Source organism: Hypanus sabinus, chromosome X1 (genome assembly GCF_030144855.1).
Source record: "Hypanus sabinus isolate sHypSab1 chromosome X1, sHypSab1.hap1, whole genome shotgun sequence".
Taxonomy (NCBI): Eukaryota; Metazoa; Chordata; class Chondrichthyes; order Myliobatiformes; family Dasyatidae; genus Hypanus; species Hypanus sabinus.
The window spans coordinates 399,807-422,178 of record NC_082738.1 but is presented as its reverse complement, the minus strand read 5'-3'; the positions used below and the strand labels follow the sequence as shown (position 1 = coordinate 422,178).

The following is a 22,372-nucleotide window of genomic DNA, read 5'->3' as shown; positions in this document are numbered from 1 at the left end:
CAAAGAAATCAGGAGGGCTATATGAAGACATGAGCAGACAAGGTGAAGGAGAACCTAAGGGATTCTACAGGTATGTTAAGAGCAAACGGATTGCAAGGGGTAAAATTGGTCCTCTGGAAGACTGGAATGGTAATCCATCCATGGAGCTAGAGGAGATGGGGATCTGAATTGGATTTTTTGTATCTGTATTTACTCAGATGGATACAGAGTCTAGAGAAGTGAGGCAAAGTGGCATCAACTTCATGGACCAGAATAATGAGGAGGAGGAGGTGTTTGCCGTGTTGAGGCAAACTATGGTGGATAAATCCCCAGTCCTTGACAAAGTGTTCCCTCTGACCTTGTGGTAGGCAGGTGTAGAAATTGGCGGGGCCCTAGTATAGATATTTAAATCTTCCTTAGCAACAGATGAAGTGTCTGACGTTTGGAGGATAGCCAATGTTGTTCTATTGTTTAAGAAAGGCTCTAAAAATCAAAACAAGGATATTATAGGCTGGTGAACCTGACACCAGTAGTGAGAAAGTTATTGGAAGGTACAATAAGGGACCGGGTATTTAAGTATTTGGATTGACGTCAGCAATCAAGGATAGTCAGCAAGGCTTTGTGTGTGGTAGGACATGTCTAACCAATCTTATAGAGTTTTTCAAGGAATTTGCCAGGAAAGTGGATGAAGGGAAGGCAGTGGACCTTGTCTACATGGACTTCAGCAAGGTCTTTGACAAGGTCCCGCATGGGAGGTTGGTCAAGAAGGTTCAGTCGCTCGGCATTCAAGATGAGGTGATAAATTGGCTTAGATTTTGGCTTAGTGAGAGAAGCCAGAAAATGATCTGGATGATAATATGGCTAAATGGACCAACTGATTTGCAGATGACACCAAGAGTGAGGGTGTAATGGACAGCGAGGAAGACTATCATGGCTTGCAGAGGGATCTGGATCAGCTGGAAAAACGGGCAAAAAGTGGCAGGTGGAATTCAATGCAGATAAGTGTGAGGTTTTACACTTTGGTACGACCAAACAGAATAGTCTTTTATAGTGAACGGTAGGGCACTGAGGAGTGTGATAGAACAAAGGGATCTGGGAACACGGGTCCAGAATTCATTAAAAGTCACAGTTTAATATGTTTGTAAAGAAACCTTTTGACACATTGGCCTTCATAAATCAAAGTACTGAGTACAGGAGATGGGATGTTACATTGAAGTTGTATATGATATTGGTGAGGGCTCATTTGGATTATTATGTGTGATTTTGGTCACCTACCTATAGGAAAGATGTAAACAAGGTTGAAAGAGTACAGAGAAAATTTACAAGGATCTGGATCTGGGTCTGGAGGACCTGAGTTCTAAGGAAAGATTGAATAGGTTAGAACTGTGTTCTTTAGAATGTAGAAGATTGAGAGGAAATTTGATGGAAGGTATAGATAGGCTAAGTGCAAGCAAGCTTTTTCCATTGAGGTTGTGTGGGGCTGCAAATAGAGGTTAAGGGTGAAAGGTGAAATGGTTAAAGGGAACATGAGGGGAAAGTTCTTCACTCAGAGGGTGGTGAAAGTGTGGAATGAGCTGCCAGCACAAGTGGTGCATGCGGCACGATTTCCACACTTAAGAGAAGTTTAGATAGGTACATGGATTGTAGGGATATGGAGGCCTATGGTCCTGGTGCAGGATGATAAGAGTAAGCACTTTAGCAGTTGAAAAGGCTTAGCATGGACCAGATGGGCCAAAATGCCTGCTGTATTTATCTGTGACTCTTAAGAAAAGAATTCTACACATAGAATAATAAAAGCAGTAGACTGACAATGTTCTAATGCTCGTGAACCAGATCCCCAGCTATGGGTAAGTAACAACACTGCTTTGTGGGCAGCCTTGGGGGAGACGACATCTACAGGGGTAACTCTAGATAGAAAATCTGGACTGAAGCCTATAAGATGGGTAGACGTCACTGCACATCTTTCTGGCAGCCCCTGAAGCCAAGTTGGTGCTCGGACGAGGCTGAGAGAGGTATCTTGATGACTGACCATCCCAAGATCTCCATACCTTCCACCCAGACTTGTGCCCTGGAGAGTTCACTCCAGTGCTGTTATTTTCCATTGTCCTGTGAGACAGATGGATGCCAGTATAAAACCATAAGACATAGGAGTAGAATTAGGCCATTCAGCCCATTGAGTTTGCTCTGCCATCCCATCATGGCTGATCACAGATTCCACTCAACCCCCACACACCTGCCTTCTCACCATATCCTTTGATGCCCTGACAGATCAAAGAATGAGCAACTTATGCCTTAAATATGCCCACTGACTAGGTTTCCACCACAGTCTGTGGCAAAGCATTCCACAGATTCAATAATCTCTGGCTAAAAAAAATTCCTCCTTACCTCTGTCCTAAAGGTTCATTCCTCAATTTTGAGGCTGTGCCTTCTAGTTCTGGATACCTCCACCATAGGAAGCATCCTATCCACATTCACCTATCTAGCACTTTCAACATTTGGTAGGTTTCAATGAGGTCCAGTGAGTACAGGCCCAAAGCTGCCAAAGGCTTCTCATATGTCAACCCCTTCATTCCTGGAATCATTCTTGTGAACCTCCTTTGGACTCTCTCCAATGACAACATAACCTTCCTGAGACAAGGGGCCCAAAGCTGTTGACAATACTCCAAATGCGGCCTGACTAGTGTCTTAAAAAGGCTCAGAATTATCTCCTTGTTTTTATATTCTATTCCCCTTGAAATAAATGCCAACATTGCATTTGCCTTCTTTACCACAGACTCAACCTGGAAATTAACTTTCTGGGAGTCTTATATGAAGGCTCCTAAGTCCCTCTGCACCTCTGATGTTTGAACCTTCTCCCCCTTTAGATAATAGTCCACACTATTGTTCCTTTTACCAAAGTGCATTATCATACATTTCTCAACACTGTATTCCATCTGCCACTTTTTTGACCATTCTCCCAATTTGTCTAAATCCTGCTGTAATCACATTGCTTCCTCAGCACTACCTGCCCCTCCACCTAGCTTTGTATCATTCGCAAACTTTGCCACAAAGCCATCAATTCTATTATCCAAATCACTGACAAATTGTGTGAACAGTAGTGGTCTCAATACTGACCCCTGAGGAACACCACTAGTCACCGGCAGCCAACCAGAAAAGACCACTTTTATTCCCACTCGCTGCCTCCTACCTGTCAGTCATTCCTGTGTCTATGCTAGTATCTTTCCTGTAATACAACAGGATTTGATCTTGTTCAGCAGCCTCATGTGCCATTTTATCAAATGACTTCTGTAAATCCAAGTAAATGACATACACTGAATCTCCTTCGTCCACCCTGCTTGATACTTCCTCAAAGAACTCTAACAGATTTGTCAGGCAAGATTTCTATTTACAAATCCTATGCTGACTTTGACTTGTTTTATCCATAGTTTCCAAGTACCCCAAATTCTGTCACACCTGCCAATTCAAATGGTCTAATTCTGCTCCTATCTCTTATGTTTTTGTGGTCTTTCAAATTTAAGGGTGATATCTATCATATTGTTTTGAATGGTTTCATTTAGAAAATAGTCAAGACTTTCACTGCTTCCACCAGACTGCATGACCATACACTTCCAGACACAGTATGCCATCTGCTACTTCTTTAGCCATTCTCCTAATCTGTTTAAGTCCTTCTGTAGCCTCCTTACTTCCTTAAAACTACCTGCCTCTCCACCTATCTTCATAACGTCTGCAAACTTTGCAATAAAGCCATCAATTCTGTCATCCAAATCATTGACATATAACATTAATAGAATTAGTCCCAACACTGACCCCTTGTCAAAGGCCTACTGAAAATCTAAGTACACAACATCAACCTGTTCTCCCTTGTTTATCCTGTTTGTCATTTCTTCAAAGAATTCCAATAGATTTGTCAGGCAAGATTTTCCCTTGAGGAAACCGTGCTGACTATGGCCTATTTTATTATGTGCCTCCAAGTACCCTGAGACCTCATCCTTAATAATGGACTCCAACATCTTCCCAACCACTGAGGTCAGACTAACTGGCCTATAATTTCCTTTCTTATGTGTCTCTCCCTTCTTGAAGAGTGAAGTGACATTTGCAATTTTCCAGTCTTCCCGAACCATTCCAGAATCTAGTGATTCTAGAAAGATCATTACTAATGCCTGCACAATCACTTCAGCCACCTTTTTCAGAACAGTGGGGGGACACCATCTGGTTCAGTTGACTTATCTGCATTCAGATCTTTCATTTTTCCCAAACTTCATGATTCCTGACAACTGGAATTTCCAGCATACCGCTACTGTCTTCCGCAGTGAAGAATCATGCTAAGTGCTTATTCATTTCATAGAAACATAGAAAACCTACAGCACAATACAGGCTCTTCAACCCACAATGCTGTGCTGAACATGTACTTTCTTTAGAAATTACCTCGGGTTACCCATAGCCCTCTATTTTTCTGAGCTCCATGTACCTATCCAGGAGTCTCTTAAAAAACCCTTTCGTATCCACATCCACCACTGTTGCTGGCAGCCCATTCACTCACTCACCACTCTCTGCGTAAAAAACTTACCCCTGACATCTCCTCCGTACCTAATTCCAAGCACGTTAAAACTGTGCCCTCTCATGCTAGCCATTTTAGCCTAGGGAGAAAGCCTCTGAATATCCACACAATCAATGCCTCTCATCATCTTATACACCTCTATCAGGTCACCTCTCATCCTCTGTCGCTCCAAGGAGAAAAGGCTGAGTTCACTCTACCTATTCTCATAAGGCATGCTCCCCAATCCAGCCAACATCCTTGTAAATATCCTCTGCAATCTTTATGTGGTTTCCACAACTTTCCTGGAGTGATGCGACCAGAATTGAGCACAGTACTCCAAGTGGGGTCTGACCAGGGTCCTATATAGCTGCAACATTACCTCTCGGCTCCTAAACTGAATGCCACCATTGATGAAGGCCAATGCACCGTATGCTTTCTTAACCACAGAGTCAAACTGCGTAGCAGCTTTGAGTGTCCAATGGACTCGGAACCCAAGATTCCTTTGATCCTCCACACTGCCAAGAGTCTTACCAATAATACTATACAACGGGGTGACCCATTGGGACACACTTCGAGAGAATCGAAATATCCCTGCCCTGCCCTGCCCTTCTGCTCCGCATGGTGTCACTGCTGAGGCTGGCCACATGCATGCGTTGTGGTGTCACATCCCAATTTCCATGATGGTGGATGGGCTCTCGGGTGAAAGTCGGTCAATTGATTTTGGCGAATGAGCAATTTTATATGAATATATAACCCTGAACTTTGCCTGCATTCTGTAAGTTAGCGCATTTTAAGTCGATTTAGCCAAATAAAGTGCCATTGTAATGCACTGTTTGCACTAATTGGAGGTCACAAACTGACAAACAGAGCATGAGTGTTTTAGTAGTATATAGATTCTGCCATCATACTTGACCTACCAAAATGAACCACCTCACACTTATCCGGGTTGAACTCCATCTGCCACTTCTCAGCCCAATTTTGCATCCTATCAATGTCCAGCTGTAGCCTCTGACAGCCCTCCACACTATCCACAACACCTCCAACCTTTGTGTCATCAGCAAATTTACTAACCCACTTCCACTTCCACTTCCATCCCTCCACTTCCTCATCCAAATCATTTATGAACATCACGAAGAGTAAGGGTCCCAGAACAGATCCCTGAGGCACTCCACTGGTCACCGACCTCCATGCAGAATATGACCCATCTACAACCACTCTTTGCCTTCTGTGGGCAAGCCAGTTCTGGATCCACAAAGCAATGTCCCCTTAGATCCCATGCCTCCTTACTTTCTCAATAAGCCTTGCATGGGGTACCTTATCAAATGCCTTGCTAAAATCCATGTACACTATATCTACTGCTCTACCTTCATCAATGTGTTTAGTCACATCCTCAAAAAATTCAATCAGGCTCATAAGACACAACCTTCCTTTGACAAAGCCATGCTGATTATTCCTAATCATATTATGCCTCTCCAAATGTTCATAAATCCTGACTTTCAGGATCTTCTCCATCAACTTACCAACACTTGAAGTAAGACTCACTGGTCTATAATTTCCTGGGCTATCTCTACTCCCTTTCTTGAAAAATGCAACACCCGCAGCCCTCCAATCCTCCAGAACCTCTCCCGTCCCCATTGATGATGCAAAGATCATCACCAGAGGCTCAGCAATCTCCTCCCTTGCCTCCCACAGTAGCCTAGGGTACATCTCGTACAGTCCTGTTGACTTATCCAACTTGATGCTTTCCAAAAGCACCTGCACATCCTCTTTCTAAATATCTACATGCTCAAGCTTTTTATTCAGCTGTCAGTCATCACAACAATTGCCAAGATCCTTTTCCGTAGTGAATACTGAAGCAAAATACTCATTAAGTTCCTCTGCTATCTCCTCTAGTTCCATACACACTTTTCCACTGTCACACTTCATTGGTCCTATTCTCTCACATCTTATCCTCTTGCTCTTCACATACTTGTAGAATGCCTTAGGGTTTTCCTTAATCCTGTCTGCCAAGACCTTCTCATGGCCCCTTCTGGCTCTCCTAATTTCATTCTTAAACTCCTTCCTGCCAGCCTTATAGTCTTCTAGATCTCTATCATTACCTGTTTTTATCAACTTTTTGTAAGCTCTTCTTTTCTTCTTGACTAGATTTACAACAGCCTTTGGACAGCACGGTTCTTGTACCCTACCATCCTTTCCATGTCTCATTGGAATGTACCTATGCAGAACTCCATGCAAATATCCCCTGAACATTTGCCACATTTCTTCCGTACATTTCCCTGAAAATATCTGTTCCCAATCTATGCTTCCAAGTTCCTGCCTGATAGCCTCATATTTCCCCTTACTCCAATTAAATGCTTTCCTAACTTGTCTGTTCCTATCTCTCTCCAATGCTATGGTAAAGCGGTTAGAATTGTGATCACTATCTCCAACATACTCTTCCACTGAGGGATCTGATACCTGACCAGGTTCATTTCCCAATACCAGATCAATTACAGCCTCTCCTCTTGCAGGCTTATCTACATATTGTGTCAAGAAACCTTCCTGAACACACCTAACAAACTCCACCCCATCTAAACCCCTCGCTCCAGGGACATGTCAATCGATATTTGGGAAATTAAAATCTCCTACCACAACAACCCTGTTAATATTACACCTTTCCAGAATCAGTCTCCCTATCTGCTTCTCAATGTCCCTGTTACTATTGGGTGGTCTATAAAAAACACCTTTCCTGTTCCTAACTTCCACCCACAGAGACTCTGTAGGCAACCCATCCATGATTTCCTCCTTTTCTGCAGCTGTGACACTATCTCTGATCAATAGTGCCACGCCCCCACCTCTTCTCACTGTTCCAACTGGCTGACATCCACACGCTTACACAGTCATGCCCTGATCAAACCACTAAAGAAATAACCGTCTCCTTTTAAACTCTTCTTGCTTTTAAACTCTTTTCACTGTTCTAACTGGCTGATGTCCATGTGCTTTCTCCGCATCTCTGTTTTAAATGGACATCCCGCTATCTTGAGTTTGTGCACTCTTGACCTAGACACTCCCACCATGGAAAACATCCTTTCCACATCTACTCTGTCTGGGCCTTCAAACATTCGAAAGGTTTCAATGAGCTCTCACCCTCATCTTTCTAAATTCCAGCGAGCACAGACCCAGAGCCATCAAACGTTCCTCATATGATATCCCTTTCATTCCTGGAATCATCTGTTTGAACCTCCTCTGGTTCAATGCCAGCACATCTTTTCTAAGATGAGGAGCCCAAAACTGTTCACAATACTCAAGGTGAGGTTTCACCAGTGCCTTAGAAATCCTCAGCATCACATCCCTGCTCTTTTATTTTACACCTCTTGAAATGAATGCTAACATTGCATTTGCTTTCCACACCACTGGCTCAACCTGCTAGCTAACCTTTAGGGTGTTGTGCACAAGGACTCCCAAGTCCCTTTGCAGCTCAGATTTTTTGATTTTCTCCCCATTTAGAAAATAGTCAGCACATTTATTTTTACTACCAAAGTGCATGATCATGCATTTTCCAACATTATATTTCATTTGCAACTTTCTTGCCCATTCTCCTAATCTGTCTAAGTCCTTTTGCATCCTACCTGTTTCCTCAACACTACCTGCCCCTCCACCAATCTTTGTATCATCTGCAAACTTGGCAACAAAGCTATCTATTTCATCATCTAAATCATTTATATACAACACAAAAAAAAACCGGTCCCGACACCAATCCCTGCAGAACACAGCTATTCACTGGAAGTCAACCAGGAAAGGATCCTTTTATTCCCATTCGCTGCCTCCTACCAATCAGCCAATGCTCTAACCATGTTAGTAACTTTCCTGTAATACCACGGGTTCTTAATGTGGTAAAAAGCCTCATATGTGGCTCCTTGTCAAAGGGCTTCTGAAAGTCAAAATATACAACACCCACTGCATCCTCTCTATCTATCCTGCTTGTAATCTACTGAAAAAAATCCAACAAGATTTGTCAGCCAAGATTGTCCGTGATAGGACAGAGTCAGAAACCATGCTGACTTTGTCCTATCTTGACCGGTGTCACCAAGTACTCCATCATCTTATCCTTAACAATTGACTCTAACACCTTCCCAACCACTGAAGTCAGGCTAACTGGTCTATAATTTCCTCTCTGCTGCTTTCCTCCTTTCTTAAAGAGTGGAGTGATATTTGCAATTTTCCAGTCCTCTGGCATCATGCCAGAGTCTAATGATTTTTGAAAGATCATTTCTAATACCACCACAATCTCTAACACTACATTTTTCAGAACCCTAGGGTGCAGTTCCTCTGGTCCGGGTGACTTATGTACCTTTAGGTCTTTCAGCTTTTTGAGCACCTTCTCATAGTAACTGCACTCACTTCTCTACCCTCACACACTACAACATCTGACACACTGCTAGTGTCTTCCACAGTGAAGACTGATGGAAAATACTCATTTAGTTCATCTGCCGTCTTCTTGTCCCCCATTGTTATTTCTCCTGCCTCATTTTCTAGTGATCCTATATCCACTCTCATCTCTCTTTTATTTTTTTGCATGCTTGAATAAATTTTTACTATCCACTGTGATATTATTTGCTCGCTTACTTTCATGTTTCATCTTTTCTCTTCTAATGATTTTTTAGTTGCTCTCTGAAAGTTTTCTAAAAACTTCCCAATCCTCTATCTTCCCATTAATTTTTGCTTTGTTGTATGCACTTTCTTTTGTTTTTACATTAGCTTTGACTTCCCTTGTCAGCCATGGTTGTACTATTTTGCCATTTGAGTATTTCTTCATTTTTGGAATACACATGTCCTGCACCTTCCTCATTTTTCCCAGATATGCACACCATTGCTACTCTGCTGATATCCCTGCCAGCAACTCCTTCCGATTTACTTTGGCCAACTCCTCTCTCACACCACTGTAATTTCCCTTTACTCCACTGAAATACTGCTACGCCAGACTTTACTTCCTCCCTCTCAAATTTCAAGTTGAACCCAATCATATTGTGATCACTGTCTCCTAAAGGTTCTTTTACCTTAAGCTCCCTAATCGCCTCTGGTTCATTACATAACACCCAATCCAGTGTAGCTGATCCCCTAGTAGGCTCAATGACAAACTGCACTTAAAAGCCATCTCTTAGGCATTCACCAAACTCACAATCGTGAGAACCATTTACAACCTGATTTTCCCAATTGACCTGCATGTTGAAATCTCCCATGACTATCATAACATTGCCTTTTTGACACACCTTTTCTATTTCCTTTTGTAATCTGTAGTCCACCTCCCAGCTATTGTTTGGAGGCCTGTGTATGACTGCCATCAATGTCCCTTTACCCTTGCAGTTTCTTAACTCAACCCAGAAGGATTCAACATCTTCCGATCATATGTCACAACTTTCTAAAAACACAAAATGCTGGCAGAACTCAGCAGGCCAGACAGCATCTATGGGAGGAGGTAGCGACAATGTTTCAGGCCGAAACCCTTCATCAGTTTCTCCTGATGAAGGGTTTTGGCCCGAAATGTCATCACTACCTCCTCCCATAGATGCTGTCTGGCCTGCTGAGTTCTGCCAGCATTTTGTGTTTTTATTTATTTCTAGCATCTGCAGATTCACTCGTGTTGTCACAACTTTCTAATGATTTGATGCTGTTCTCTACTGGCGGAGCCACACCACCCCCTCTGCCTATCCCTCCGATACAACGTGTAACCTTGGACATCCTGCTCCCTTCAGCCATGATTCAGTGATGGCCACAACATCATACCTGACAATCTGTAATATTACAACAAGATCATCCACCTTATTTCTGATACTCCATGAATTGAGATATAACACTTTGAGTACTGTATTTGCTAACCTTTTTGATTCTGCATCCCTTATGCACTGATAACTCATCGTGTTGGGTGAAATTGTGTCCCATCACCTGCCTGCCGTTCTTGACAGTCTGACTGCATGGTATCTTTATTTTTTTTACCATCCATCCTATCCTGAGTCCCATCACTCTGGTTCGCATTACCCTGTCAAATTGGTTTAAACCCTCCCCAACAGCTCTAACAAACCTTCCCGCGAGGATATTGATCCCCCTCGAGTTCAGGTGCAACCTGTCACTTTTCAACAGGTCATACCTCCTCCAGAAGAGATCCCAATAATCCAAGAACCTGAAACCCTGACCCTAGAATCAGCTTCTCAGCCATGCATTTATTTACCAAATCATCCTGATTCTACCCTCACTGGCATGTGGTACAGGCAGCAATCCAGAAGATACTACCCGGGAGATCCTGCTTCTCAGCTTTCCACCTTATTCTCTCAATTCTCTTTTCAGGCCCTCTTTGCTTTTCCTTCCTATGTCATTGGTACCAATATGTACCAAGACATCTGGTTGCTCTCTCTCCCTCTCCGAAATGTTGTGGATGCGACCTGAGACGTCCCTGACCCTGGGACCTGGGAGGCAACATACCATCTGGGTGTCCCGTTCATGTCCACAGAATCTCCTGTCTGTTCCCCTCACTATCAAGTACCCTATCACTATCGCTCCCTTCTTCTCTCTCTTTCCCGTTCCCTTTTGCACCACAGCCCCATGCTCAGTGCCTGTAACCCAGTTGCTGTGGCCTTCTCCCAGGAGGTTATCCCCCACAGCAGTATCTAAAATAATATTATTGACAGGAATGTCCACAGGGGTGCTCTGCGCTAACCGCCTATTTCCATTTCCCCTGACAGTCACCCAGCTACTCACCTCCTGCAAATTTGGGGTGACTAATTTCCCTGTAACTCTGATCGATTATCTCCTCACTCTCCCATACAAGCCGAAGGTCATTCAGTTGCTGCTCCAGATCTCTAATGTTGTCTTCAAGGAGCTGCAGCCGGATGCACTTCATGTAGATGTAGTTGCCCGGGAGACTCTGAGTCTCCCAGGACTCCAGCTTCCAGCAAGAAGAACCACAACCACCATATACCAGGGACAGTAAGAGAAAAACAAAAACAGAAGCTTACCCAGAGACAACACCTCGTCCGAGCTGAAGCCTCCTTTGAGCCAAAGCCTGACGCTTCTACTCTCGCCACTGGCCTACTCCCAGCTTTGGCTGCCCCACTTGTCCCTCCTGTACTTCTATTTAGTTTGCAGTGCTCTGCTCCCACCACCAATAGAGCCTCTGCAATGGCCAAATGCCCACGAAGCTCTCTTTTCAAACCAGCATTGCCAACCTGCGAGAGACCTCTTTGCAGTGCTCTGCTCCTGACACTGATAGGACATCAGCAATGAGGAGCGTTTGGCAGCTTTGCTCCTGTAACTCATTGGAATTTGTAAGAAATTGTGAGGATCTCTTTGAAACCTACTGAATGTTGAAAGGTCTCGATAAGGCAGATGTGGAGAGGATGTTTCCTATGGTGGAGGTATCTAGAACTGGAGGGCACATGCTCAAAGTTAAGGGGTGACCTTTTATAACAGAGATAAGGAGGATTATTTTAGGCAGAGATTATTGAATCTGTGGGATGCTGTCCTACAGATTGCAGTGGAGGACAAGTTCAAGGGTATATTTCGGGCAGAAGTTGGTCATTTCCTAATTGGTCAGGCCATCAAAGGATATGGTGAGAAGACAGGTGTATGGGGTTGAGTGGGATCCGGGATCAGCCATGATGGAATGGCGGAGAAAACTTGATAGGCTGAATGGCTTAATTCTGCTCCTATGTCTTATGGTCTTATGGAAGTATACACAGCTCAAGACACTATTTACACCATCTTCAACTTTTTGATCCCTTACTTTGTCTAAGGTCTTAACATCTCTCTCCGCTACCTCTCCATAATCTGTTCTAGCACTCTGGTTCACATCACCCTGTAACTCTTACTTAAACCCTCTCACCTCCCCCCTAACCACCCCTGTGCAGCATTAACAAACCTTCCTGCTAAGATGCGAGTCTCTTTTCAGTTCAGGTGCAAACCGTCCATTCTGTATAGGTCCCACCTTCCCTGGAAGAGTGCCCAATGATCCAAAAATCTTACCCCTCCCTCCTCCCCCATCTTCTTAGCCACCTGTTAAATTGTATGATCTTCCTATTTCTGGCCTCACTAGCACATGGCATGGATAGCAAACCTGAGATCACAAGCCTGGCAGTCCCGCCCTTTAACTTAGCACCTAACTCCCTGAAATCCCTCTGCAGAACTTTATCACTCATCCTACCCCTGTCATTGGTACCCACATGGATCTCTATCTGTTCACCCTTCCACTAAAGAATGCTGAGGACTCAATCTGAGATGTCATGGACCCTGGCACCCAGGAAGCAACATATCATCCAGGAATCTCATTCTTGCCCACGGAATCTCCTGTCCATACCCCTAATTTATGAATTCCTTACCATCAAAGCATGCCTCTCCTCCACACTTCCTACATGAGTCACAGAGGCAGACTCAGTGCCCATGACCCAACCACTGTGACTTTCCACTTGTAGGTTATCACCCATTGACAGTATCCAAATTGATATGTCTGTTGTTGAGGGAGATGGCCACAGGGGTGCTCTGCACTGGCTCCTTAACCCCTTTCCCTTCCTGACTGTCATGCTTTTTCTTGTGTTGTGAACCTTAGGTGTAACTACCTCTCTATCTGTCCCATCTTTCACCCCCTCAACCTCCTGAATTATCTGGAGTTCATCCAGTTCCAGCCCCAACTCCTTAACGTTGTTTATTAGAAGCTGCAGCTGGATGCACTTCTTGCAGGTGTAGTCATCAGGAACACTGGAGGTCTCTCTGCCTTCCGACATCTCATAAGATGAGCAGTCCACTATCCTGCCTGGTATCTCTACTGTTCCTAACTGAGCAAATATGAAGAAGGAAAAACACTAAACTGTGGGAGAGAAAAAACTCTACCCTACTACTTTTTTTTTGCCTTCTCTCACTCAGGCCTCGGAAGAGCTAAAGCCTCAAGATAGAAGTGTATAAGATGATGAGAGGCATGGATCATGTGGATAGTCAGAGGCTCTTTCCCAGGGCTGAAATGTCTAGCATGAGAGCGCAGAAATAGGTACAGAGGAGATGTCAGGGGTAATACCTTCACACAGAGAGTGGTGAGTGCATGGAATGGGCTGCCGGCAACAGTGGTGGAAGCAGATATGATAGGGTCTTTTAAGAGACTTTTGGATAGGCACATGGAGCTTAGAAAAATAGAGGGCTATGGGTAACCCTAGGTAATTTCTAAGGTAAGGACATGTTCGGCACTGCTTTGGGGTCTAAGGACCTGTATTGTGCGTAGGCTTTCTATGTTTCTATTTCTATGTTTCAAAAACCCTACTCTGACCTCTCCAATGATGGCCGCTCGAACAATAGCCACTCCTCTTGCCCCTGCCTTGCCTCATCAATCTATCCCAAATGCTGATTGGCCACTACTCTGAGTACCAAACTGCTACAAGTCGCTGCCTTTTCTACAGAATCAGCAATGAGCTGCATTTTCTCAGATGGAAAGTGTTCATATTATAAGTACATCATCAGAAAGGACTGAATATCTGTCATTGCACGTTATCAACGTAATGAACAACCTGTTTCATTAGAGATAGGAACAGAATGTTGCGGCAACATCCCTGCTCCAAGCACGTTAGATTATATCATTATCCAAGTGAGGGCCTGAAAAGATGTTTGAGACACCTATGACTGTTGGGCTAGCCACCACCTAAGGCATTCAATTAACGTCATCAACCTAGTCCAAAGACATCAATCTTAAAGAGTTTTCAGAGGTTAATGTTGAAGGTCTCACAGGCTCCTCACAAAGCAAATTCTTCTCAGACAATGCTTGCAGGAGTTATGAAGCTTAATCACAGTGAATGGTTATTTGCATCAAATTGATGAAATCTTTTTAAAGCAAGTGTAAAGATCATTTGGAGTCAGTGAAGAGGAATGGGTGCAATGTGTAAAATTGGATATCAATATCATGGGTCAGTTTCATTCCCTGTGCCCCCACCTATCAACCTCCAACTTCCACTAGATAGAGAATTTATATATTCTTTCTGTCTCCGCTAATTATTCAATCAGTGACTTAATGTGGAGATTAGGGAGAGTGTTTCAACTAAATATCACTAATCAGGCAACTTACAAACAGTCATAGTGTAGGTCTTTCTGTGTGGAGAAAACTGAGAGTGATATTGAATTGTGCTGGTGCTTCATTATTTTGCAAACATTTCTCCCTTTTAATCTATCCATCACTCCAATTTCTTTTTAGCTTAACATTCTAAATATTTCTGATCTGTGACCATTTGTGGTATATGTTGTTCTGGAATCTGCATCAATACAGCAGCAATGAAATTGGTCTTCAGCCGGAAATCTTCTGCTTTGATACCAGTAGCTTAAAAAAGCGGGCTATTGTTGGATGTGGAGCTTTAGATGGCCAACTATGAATCTTGCATGCCAGTTTTATGCACAGTGAAGAAGCAGTACATGGCATAAGACTAATCTCACTGTTGTTCACTTTCAGGGTGGTGAACATTGTTACTACCATGGGGAAATCAGAGGTCTTTCAAACTCATTTGTGGCTATGTCAACATGCCATGGACTGAAGTAAGTAAAAAGACATTCAAAATCTCTCAGTCAACATGATCAGCTGCTCAGATATTTCTGGGGTGGAAAATACAGGAGGGTGAATGTGAGGAGCAGATGAACAGGGGTCATGTTGGAATTCAAGAATTTCATTGAATTTTAATCCATTTATTGGGCTTTAAGAGACAAAGAACCCTGTGATAGGATGTCCCAACAATTCAGAAAGCTTCAAGGGTGAGGAGAGCAAGGCGATTGACAAATGAAAGGGAGGTGTAGCTGGAACAGACATTGGCAAGAGTGGGATTAGGGGAAAGGGTAAGCCATAGAACCATAGAACATCACAGCACAGAAACAAACCTTTTGGCCCTTCTTGGCTGTCCTGAACCATTTTTCTGCCTAGTCCCACTGACCTCCACCTGGGCCATATACCTCCAAACCCCTCTCATCCATATACATGTCGAAGTTTTTCTAAAATGTCAAAAGTGAGCCTACATTCACCAATTCATCTGGCAGCTCATTCCACACTCCCACCACTCTGCGTGAAGAAGCCTCCCCCCCCCCCAATGTTCCCTTTAAACTTTTCTTTCTTCACCCCTAACCCATGACCTCTGTTTTTTTTCTCCCCTGGCCTCAGTGGAAAAAGCCTCTTGCATTCACTCTATCTATATCCATCATAATTTTATACACCTCTATCAAATCACCCCTCATTCTCCTACGCTCCAGGGAATAAAGTCCTAACCTATTCAACCTTTCCCTGTAACTTAGTTTTTCAAGTCCCAGCAACATCCTTGTAAACCTTCTCTGCACTCTTTCAATCTTATTAATATCCTTCCTGTAATTAGGTGACCAAAACTGCACACAATACTCCAAATTCGGCCTCACCAATGCCTTATACAACCTCACCATAACATTCCAACTCTTATACTCAATACTTTGATTTGTAAAGGCCAATGTACCAAAAGCTCTCTTTATGACCCTATCTAGGGAATTTTGTATCTGTTTTCCCAGATCCCTCTGTTCTATTGCACTCCTCAGTGCCCTACCATTTATCTTTGTATGTTCTACCTTGGTTTTCCCTTCCAAAGTGCAATACCTCACACTTGTCTGTATTAAACTCCATCTGCTATTTCTCAGCACGTTTTTCCAGCTGGTCCAGATCCCTCTGCAAGCTTTGAAAACCTTCCTCACTGTCCACTGCACCTCCAATCTTTGTATCGTCAGCAAATTTGCTGATCCAATTTACCACTTTATCATCCAGATCATTGATGTAGATGACAAATAACAATGGACCCAGCACTGATCCCTGTGGCACACCACTAGTCACAGTCCTCCACTCAGAGAAGCAATCCTCCACTACCACTCTATGGCTTCTCCCATCAAGCCAATGTCCAATCCAATTTACTACGTCTCCATTTATACCTAGCGACTGAATATTCCTAACTAACCTCCCATGCGGGACTTTGTCAAAGGCCTTACTGAAGTCCATGTAGACAACATCCACTGCCTTCCCTTCATCCACTTTCCTGGTAACTTCCTCGAAATACTCTAATAGATTGGTTAAACATGACCTACCATGCACAAAGCCATGCTGACTGTTTCTAATAAGTCCCTGTCTATCCAAATGCTTGTAGATCCTATCTCTTAGTATTCCTTCCAATAATTTACCTACTACCAATGTCAAACTTACCGGTCTATAATTTCCCAGCTTACTTTTTGAGCCTTTTTTAAACAACGGAACTACATGAGCTATCCTCCAATCCTCTGGCACCTGACCCGTCGATATTGACATTTTAAATATTTCTGCCAGGGTCCCTGCAATTTCAACACTAGTCTCCTTCAAGGTCCGAAGGAATACCCTGTCAGGTCCTGGGGATTTATCTACTCTGATTTGCCTCAAGACAGCAAGCACCTCCTCCTCTTTCATCTGTATAAGTTCCATGACCTCCCTACTTGTTTGCCTTGTTTCCATAGACTCCATTCCAGTTTCCTCAGTAAATATAGATGCAAAAAAACCCATTTAATATCTCTCCCATTTCTTTTAGTTCCATACATAGCCGACCACTCTGATCTTCAAGAGGACCAATTTTATCCCTTACTATCCTTTTGCTCTTAACATACCTGTAGAAGCTCTTAGGATTATCCTTCACCCTGACTGCCAAAGCAACCTCATGTCTTCTTTTAGCCCTCCTGATTTCTTTCTTAAGTACTTTTTGCACTTTTTATACTCATCAAGCACCTTATTTGCTCCCTGTTGCCTTCGTTAGTGAGAAGGAAAAGAAGGCAGGAGGAGAGATAGTGCATGTGGTAAGGAGAAGGGCAAAGCAGGTGTGAGAGGGATCACCGGACTGAAGTTCTTCAGGGATTAGGCATGGGAATGAATGGTGACAACACAGTTTTTGTGGAAGGAGATCTGTTTTAAAAGCTGAGAAGAAACACAACTGGTTCTGCATACCCACAGTCCAATAAATAGCAGTAACTGCCCACTTCAGCTCCTTGTATCTCCATTTTGTTCACAAATTACTCCAAGCCCTGAGAAAGTCACCCAACCAGCTTTACATTTGAATCAGGTCCTCAACTTCACTGAGAGTGGGACACAGGCACACCAAGCAACATTGACAGGTTGGAATGGCATTATGAAACTCATAACTAGTTTTCTATCTGTCACTATTCAGGCTGGCAATGTTTTAATTAATATACCATATATTGTTGAAGAAAACAGTGCTGCTATTTTAAATAGTTAATTTCTTATTTACAAAATTGTCTGCTAAACGGTTTAATAATGTGCTGATGTACTCTAGAAATTGACACTTTTGATTATTAACTTTGAGACTAGGAACCGTACTGTTCACTTTCATGATGATTTCATGGTTTAATAACATCAATAGCAACATTTGTTGATGATGAAGAAATCAAATGCCCAAAGAGTCAGCAGTCAAGGGATTGGCAACCCAAAAACAAGAAAACATTTGCAATTCAGCAGACATAAGGTAGAGTGATTTGTTTTCACTCTTTTGTCTGAAAGTTGCAAAGTGTGACTTAGAAATTGACACACCGAAGTTATGTTTTATATACCAATGCACTAATACTGTACGTCAATTTCTTGTGCAAGATTTTATAAACTTGGTGATGGCTAGAATTGAGGACTATGTACCAAAATGGGACTAAGGGATGAAGTAAGAGAAATGAAAGACAATAATTGATTTAGACCTCTGATCCATCTGTGTCACAGCTAGGCATTCAAAGCAGGGCTACCAATGGCTGTTGTGCAATGTCACCAGTTGATGCTCAGTGTCTGGAGCTGGCAGAATTAGTTGTAACAGACTGCCCTATCTCTGAGGAGAATAATTATTACTTTCATTGCCTTTGAGGATTGTTCCATGTGGAAGAACTGCAAAGGTTTCAGGTCACAGAATGTTTCAGAAGCAAGTACTGGGAAAGAAAGCAATTGTAAGGACATTGGCTGGTTATGTTAATTTCATAAATAAACCACCTTTGCTGATAGATTAAATTGATAACTATTTCCAGTATCCTCGAGGGTGACATTGAATAACTAAGGGGACATTGAAATGTGGTGCTAACAATGCCAGCTGAAATTATCCCTGGCTTGGAATAGCAAGTGCCAGGTGCAGCCCAGTCCAATTGAGCCAACAATTAGCACAAGAAACAGTGGGCTGTGGGATCCTTGAGGGAGAACTTAGTGAAGCAAGCAAAGTTGTTCAAGCTGTCAGATTGTATAAAGAGTGAAGAGAGTGAAAGAAAGAGTTCACACTGTAGATTGAGTTGGCTATGGCAAATAAACCAGAGTAAAGGGAGAGAGAAGTATATCACTCCAGAATGTGTTCAAATGAAACTCTAAAGAATGCATTTTAAGCACATTCCAACCTTCCTGGATATCAAACAGCTTTCTGTTTTTACTTGCAAACTGAAGCAAGGAGAATTCTTTCATGTTTTCTTTGTGGAGCAGGGGGTTGCAATTTTGCAGATTTGAATGAATTGCTTGTCAGAGATCAGAATATTTATGGAATCCTGAAGTGCAGCTGTGATGCACCATCAATAACTCTCAGAGATGTGAGGCGAGATATAGGCTTTTATTGGCTGGAAGAAAGAACAAGCAGCAATTGACCACCACACTACATCCTGGAGACTGAGCCGGGGCTGTGTCTCTAATTGCCTTTATACCGGGGTCTGTGGGAGGAGCCACAGGAGCAGTCAGCGGGGGGGCGTGTCCAGACAGGTATATGTAGTTCACCACAAGCTGCAAGGATAATCTACTGTGAGAGAGCTAACTCTGAAAGGGTGCACAGCAACATGCAAGGATGCAGAACTGTCTTTTCTGAAATGGAACTAGAAATGTTGGGTGCCCAGTAAAAGTACATGACAAAGAAGGGCATTGCATAGAAGAGAAACAAACAGGCATAATCTCAGAGTCAGAGTCATACAGTCCATTGGCCCAACTGGTACATGCTGATTAAAATTCCCACCTAAGCTAGTCCAATTTGCTCATGTTTGGCTCATATCCCTTTACATCTTTCCCACTGTTACGAACCCCGTAACTGGGTCACTTACCAGCAAAGATAGAGAGGTCCGTTGAAATCTGATTATACTATTTTTAACAGTATTTATTGGTAAAAATACACAAAAATAATATCAATGCAAACATACAGATAATATACATCGTCAATACTAAATCTAAAAGTGCGGGTATAATAATAATCAATAAGAAAAAGCTCTATTGTTGTCTAGGGGATAATGAATTGTCTGATTGAAATATACAGTTCACTGCAGTTCCACAAGCTGCCGTCTTTTGGTTGTCACTGTGTTGCACTTTGTTGGAGAGAGAGAGAAATAGGAATACAATGGGAACAGTTACCGCTGCGGGTTTTCCAACCTTTATGATTTCGCTCTGTCAGGAGTCCCGTTGGTGTGGCCGTTCACTTGTGGCCTCTCCTTTAGCTAAGCCGTTCTTCCGTGGTGAGCCCGCCAACCCAGGCAAGGGAGGACGCACACGGGCCCCACTGGCTTTGGCTATCAAACGCTGTCACTGGATTTCCAGTGTTTCTCCTGGTGCGTCTAAAGGGGTTGTTCCCCAGACCCTCTTTTATCCTTACTCACGGGGTCTCAGATGTCAATCAGGTTGGGATGATGCAATCCCTCAACCAGCCCACTCTGGTCGTCCCCTGAGGGGCTTCAATGAATAGTACAGTACTCAATACACAATTCAGTCTCCAAGAGACAATAGCCATTATCAATGGTTTTGTTTCGCTGAGGCCAGGACACATTCCAAACCTTGTGGATTCTTTCTCATTTCCTGGGTCCCAGACCCGAATTAATAGCGATCTTGCGATTCTCAAAAAGGAGGGGGCGACTTTGTACCCTTCGGCCCCTCAGAGTTGTGGCACATTCGTAACACCACATATGTACCAAAACAATTACCTATTAAATAATGTTAATGTACCTGCTTCAGCAACTTCCTCTGGCCCTGGGAAAAGACTGAACGTTCAACATATCTATGACCCTCATGATTTTATACAATGTGTGGCTCCTTGTCGAAGGCCTTCTAGAAGTCCAAATATACAACATCTACTGCATCCCCTTTGTCTATCCTACTTGTAATCTCCTCAAAGAATTCCAACAGGATTGTCAGGCAGGATTTTCCTTGAAGGAAACCATGCTGACTTTGTACTACCTTGTCCTGTGTCACCAAGTACTCCATCACCTCATCCTTAACATTGGCTCCAACATCTTAACAACCACTGAGGTCAAACTAACTGGTCTATAATTTCCTTACTGCTGCCTTCCTTCTTTCTTAAAGAGTGGAGTGACATTTGCGATTTTCCAGTACCCTGGCACCATGCCAGAGTCCAATGATTTTTGAAAGATCATTACTAATGTCACCACAATCTCTAACGCTACCTTCATTTCTCATTTTTCTTTTATTTTTTTACATACTTGAAAGAACTTTTACTATCCACTTTTGATATTATTTGCATCATTTTCCAGTGGTCCAATATCCACTCTCGCCTCTCTTTTACACTTTATGTATCTGAAGAAACTTTTGGTATCCTCTTTAGTATTATTGGCTAGCTTACTTTTGTATTCCATCTTCACCTTAATGATTTTTTAGTTGCCTTCTGTTGGTTTTTAAAAGCTTCCCAGTCCTCTAACTTCCCACTAATTTTTGCTCTATTATATACCTTCTCTTTGGCTTTTATGTTGGCTCTGACTTCTGTTGTTAGCCACAATTGTGTCATCTTTCCTTTAGAATACTTCTTCCTCTTTGGGATGTACATATCCTGTGCCTTCTGAATTGCTTCCAGATATTCCAGCCATTGCTGCTCTGCCATCATCCCTGCCAGTGCTTTTTTTTCCAATCAATTCAGGCCAATTGCTCCTTCATGCCTCTGTAATTCCCGTTACTCCACTGTAATATTGATACATCTGATTTTAGTTTCTCCTTCTCAAATTTCTGGGTGAATTCAATCTTGTAGTCTTTTCTTGATAAACCAGTTTGTTCATCCTTACTGTATTCAGTGAAGTTTGCCTTGAACTGCCACTGCCAAAGCTCATCCAAGTTCAAAACTAAATTGTAATTTAGTTTTGTTCACACCTTTGCTTATTGCTGATGAAGGGGCATCCTGTATATTCCCAAATACTGGGTCTGTTGCAAACTTTACTTGCCTTTCAATAAAATCAGCATTGTCAGTGAAAGTAGTCTTATGGTTATACCTTTCTTGCAATTCACAGACCACCATTTTCCATTTATCTCTAAGCATACAGGGCAATTACTTTATAACTATTGATATATTGGTAGACATGTCCAGCTAATGCATGTATTGTACTTCTTCCATAGCATTGCAACATCCTCTAAGAAAATAAATTACAATCTTAAAGAGCTTTTACATCTTCAGATTTGATAGGTACCTCAGAAAGAGCCTTTTGCATATAGGTGTATGTAAATTCCTGTAGTAAAGCTTTAGCATTAACATTTCCTTTCTTAGGGTCAACATGTTGGTAACATCTGACAAGTTATCTAGGGCAACCCCTAGTGTACTGTTAAAGGAAATAGAGGCAGTCACTACGCCTATCTACCTTGCTTTCAACGCTCTTCTCAAAGGCCACATGAATACATGATACTGCAATGGATCACCATCGAAGATTTGAATCTCTCTTTTAGATAAAGATGAGATATGTTGTTGTTGTGCCAATAAGGTTGTTTTTTGATTTTGCTTTCTTATTATATCAATAATACTATTTTGCCCTTTATCGTCTGAAACAAGGGTGTTTCCAAGCTATAAGTGAATGGCCCCATGAGGCTTTTGAGCTGTTGTACATGACATAGGTTCA

At 42.6% G+C, this 22,372-nt stretch overlaps 1 protein-coding gene across 1 annotated transcript in view; it reads left to right on the top strand.

The window, feature by feature from the left end:
• The window catches only part of adam11 (ADAM metallopeptidase domain 11), a 365,266-nt gene that overhangs the window by 88,630 nt on the left and 254,264 nt on the right, over positions 1 to 22,372 (top strand). The window contains exon 5 of the mRNA XM_059955670.1: positions 14,967 to 15,049. Within this exon, the coding sequence (XP_059811653.1) occupies positions 14,967 to 15,049 (83 nt within the window). The remainder of the gene's footprint in view (positions 1 to 14,966; positions 15,050 to 22,372) is intronic.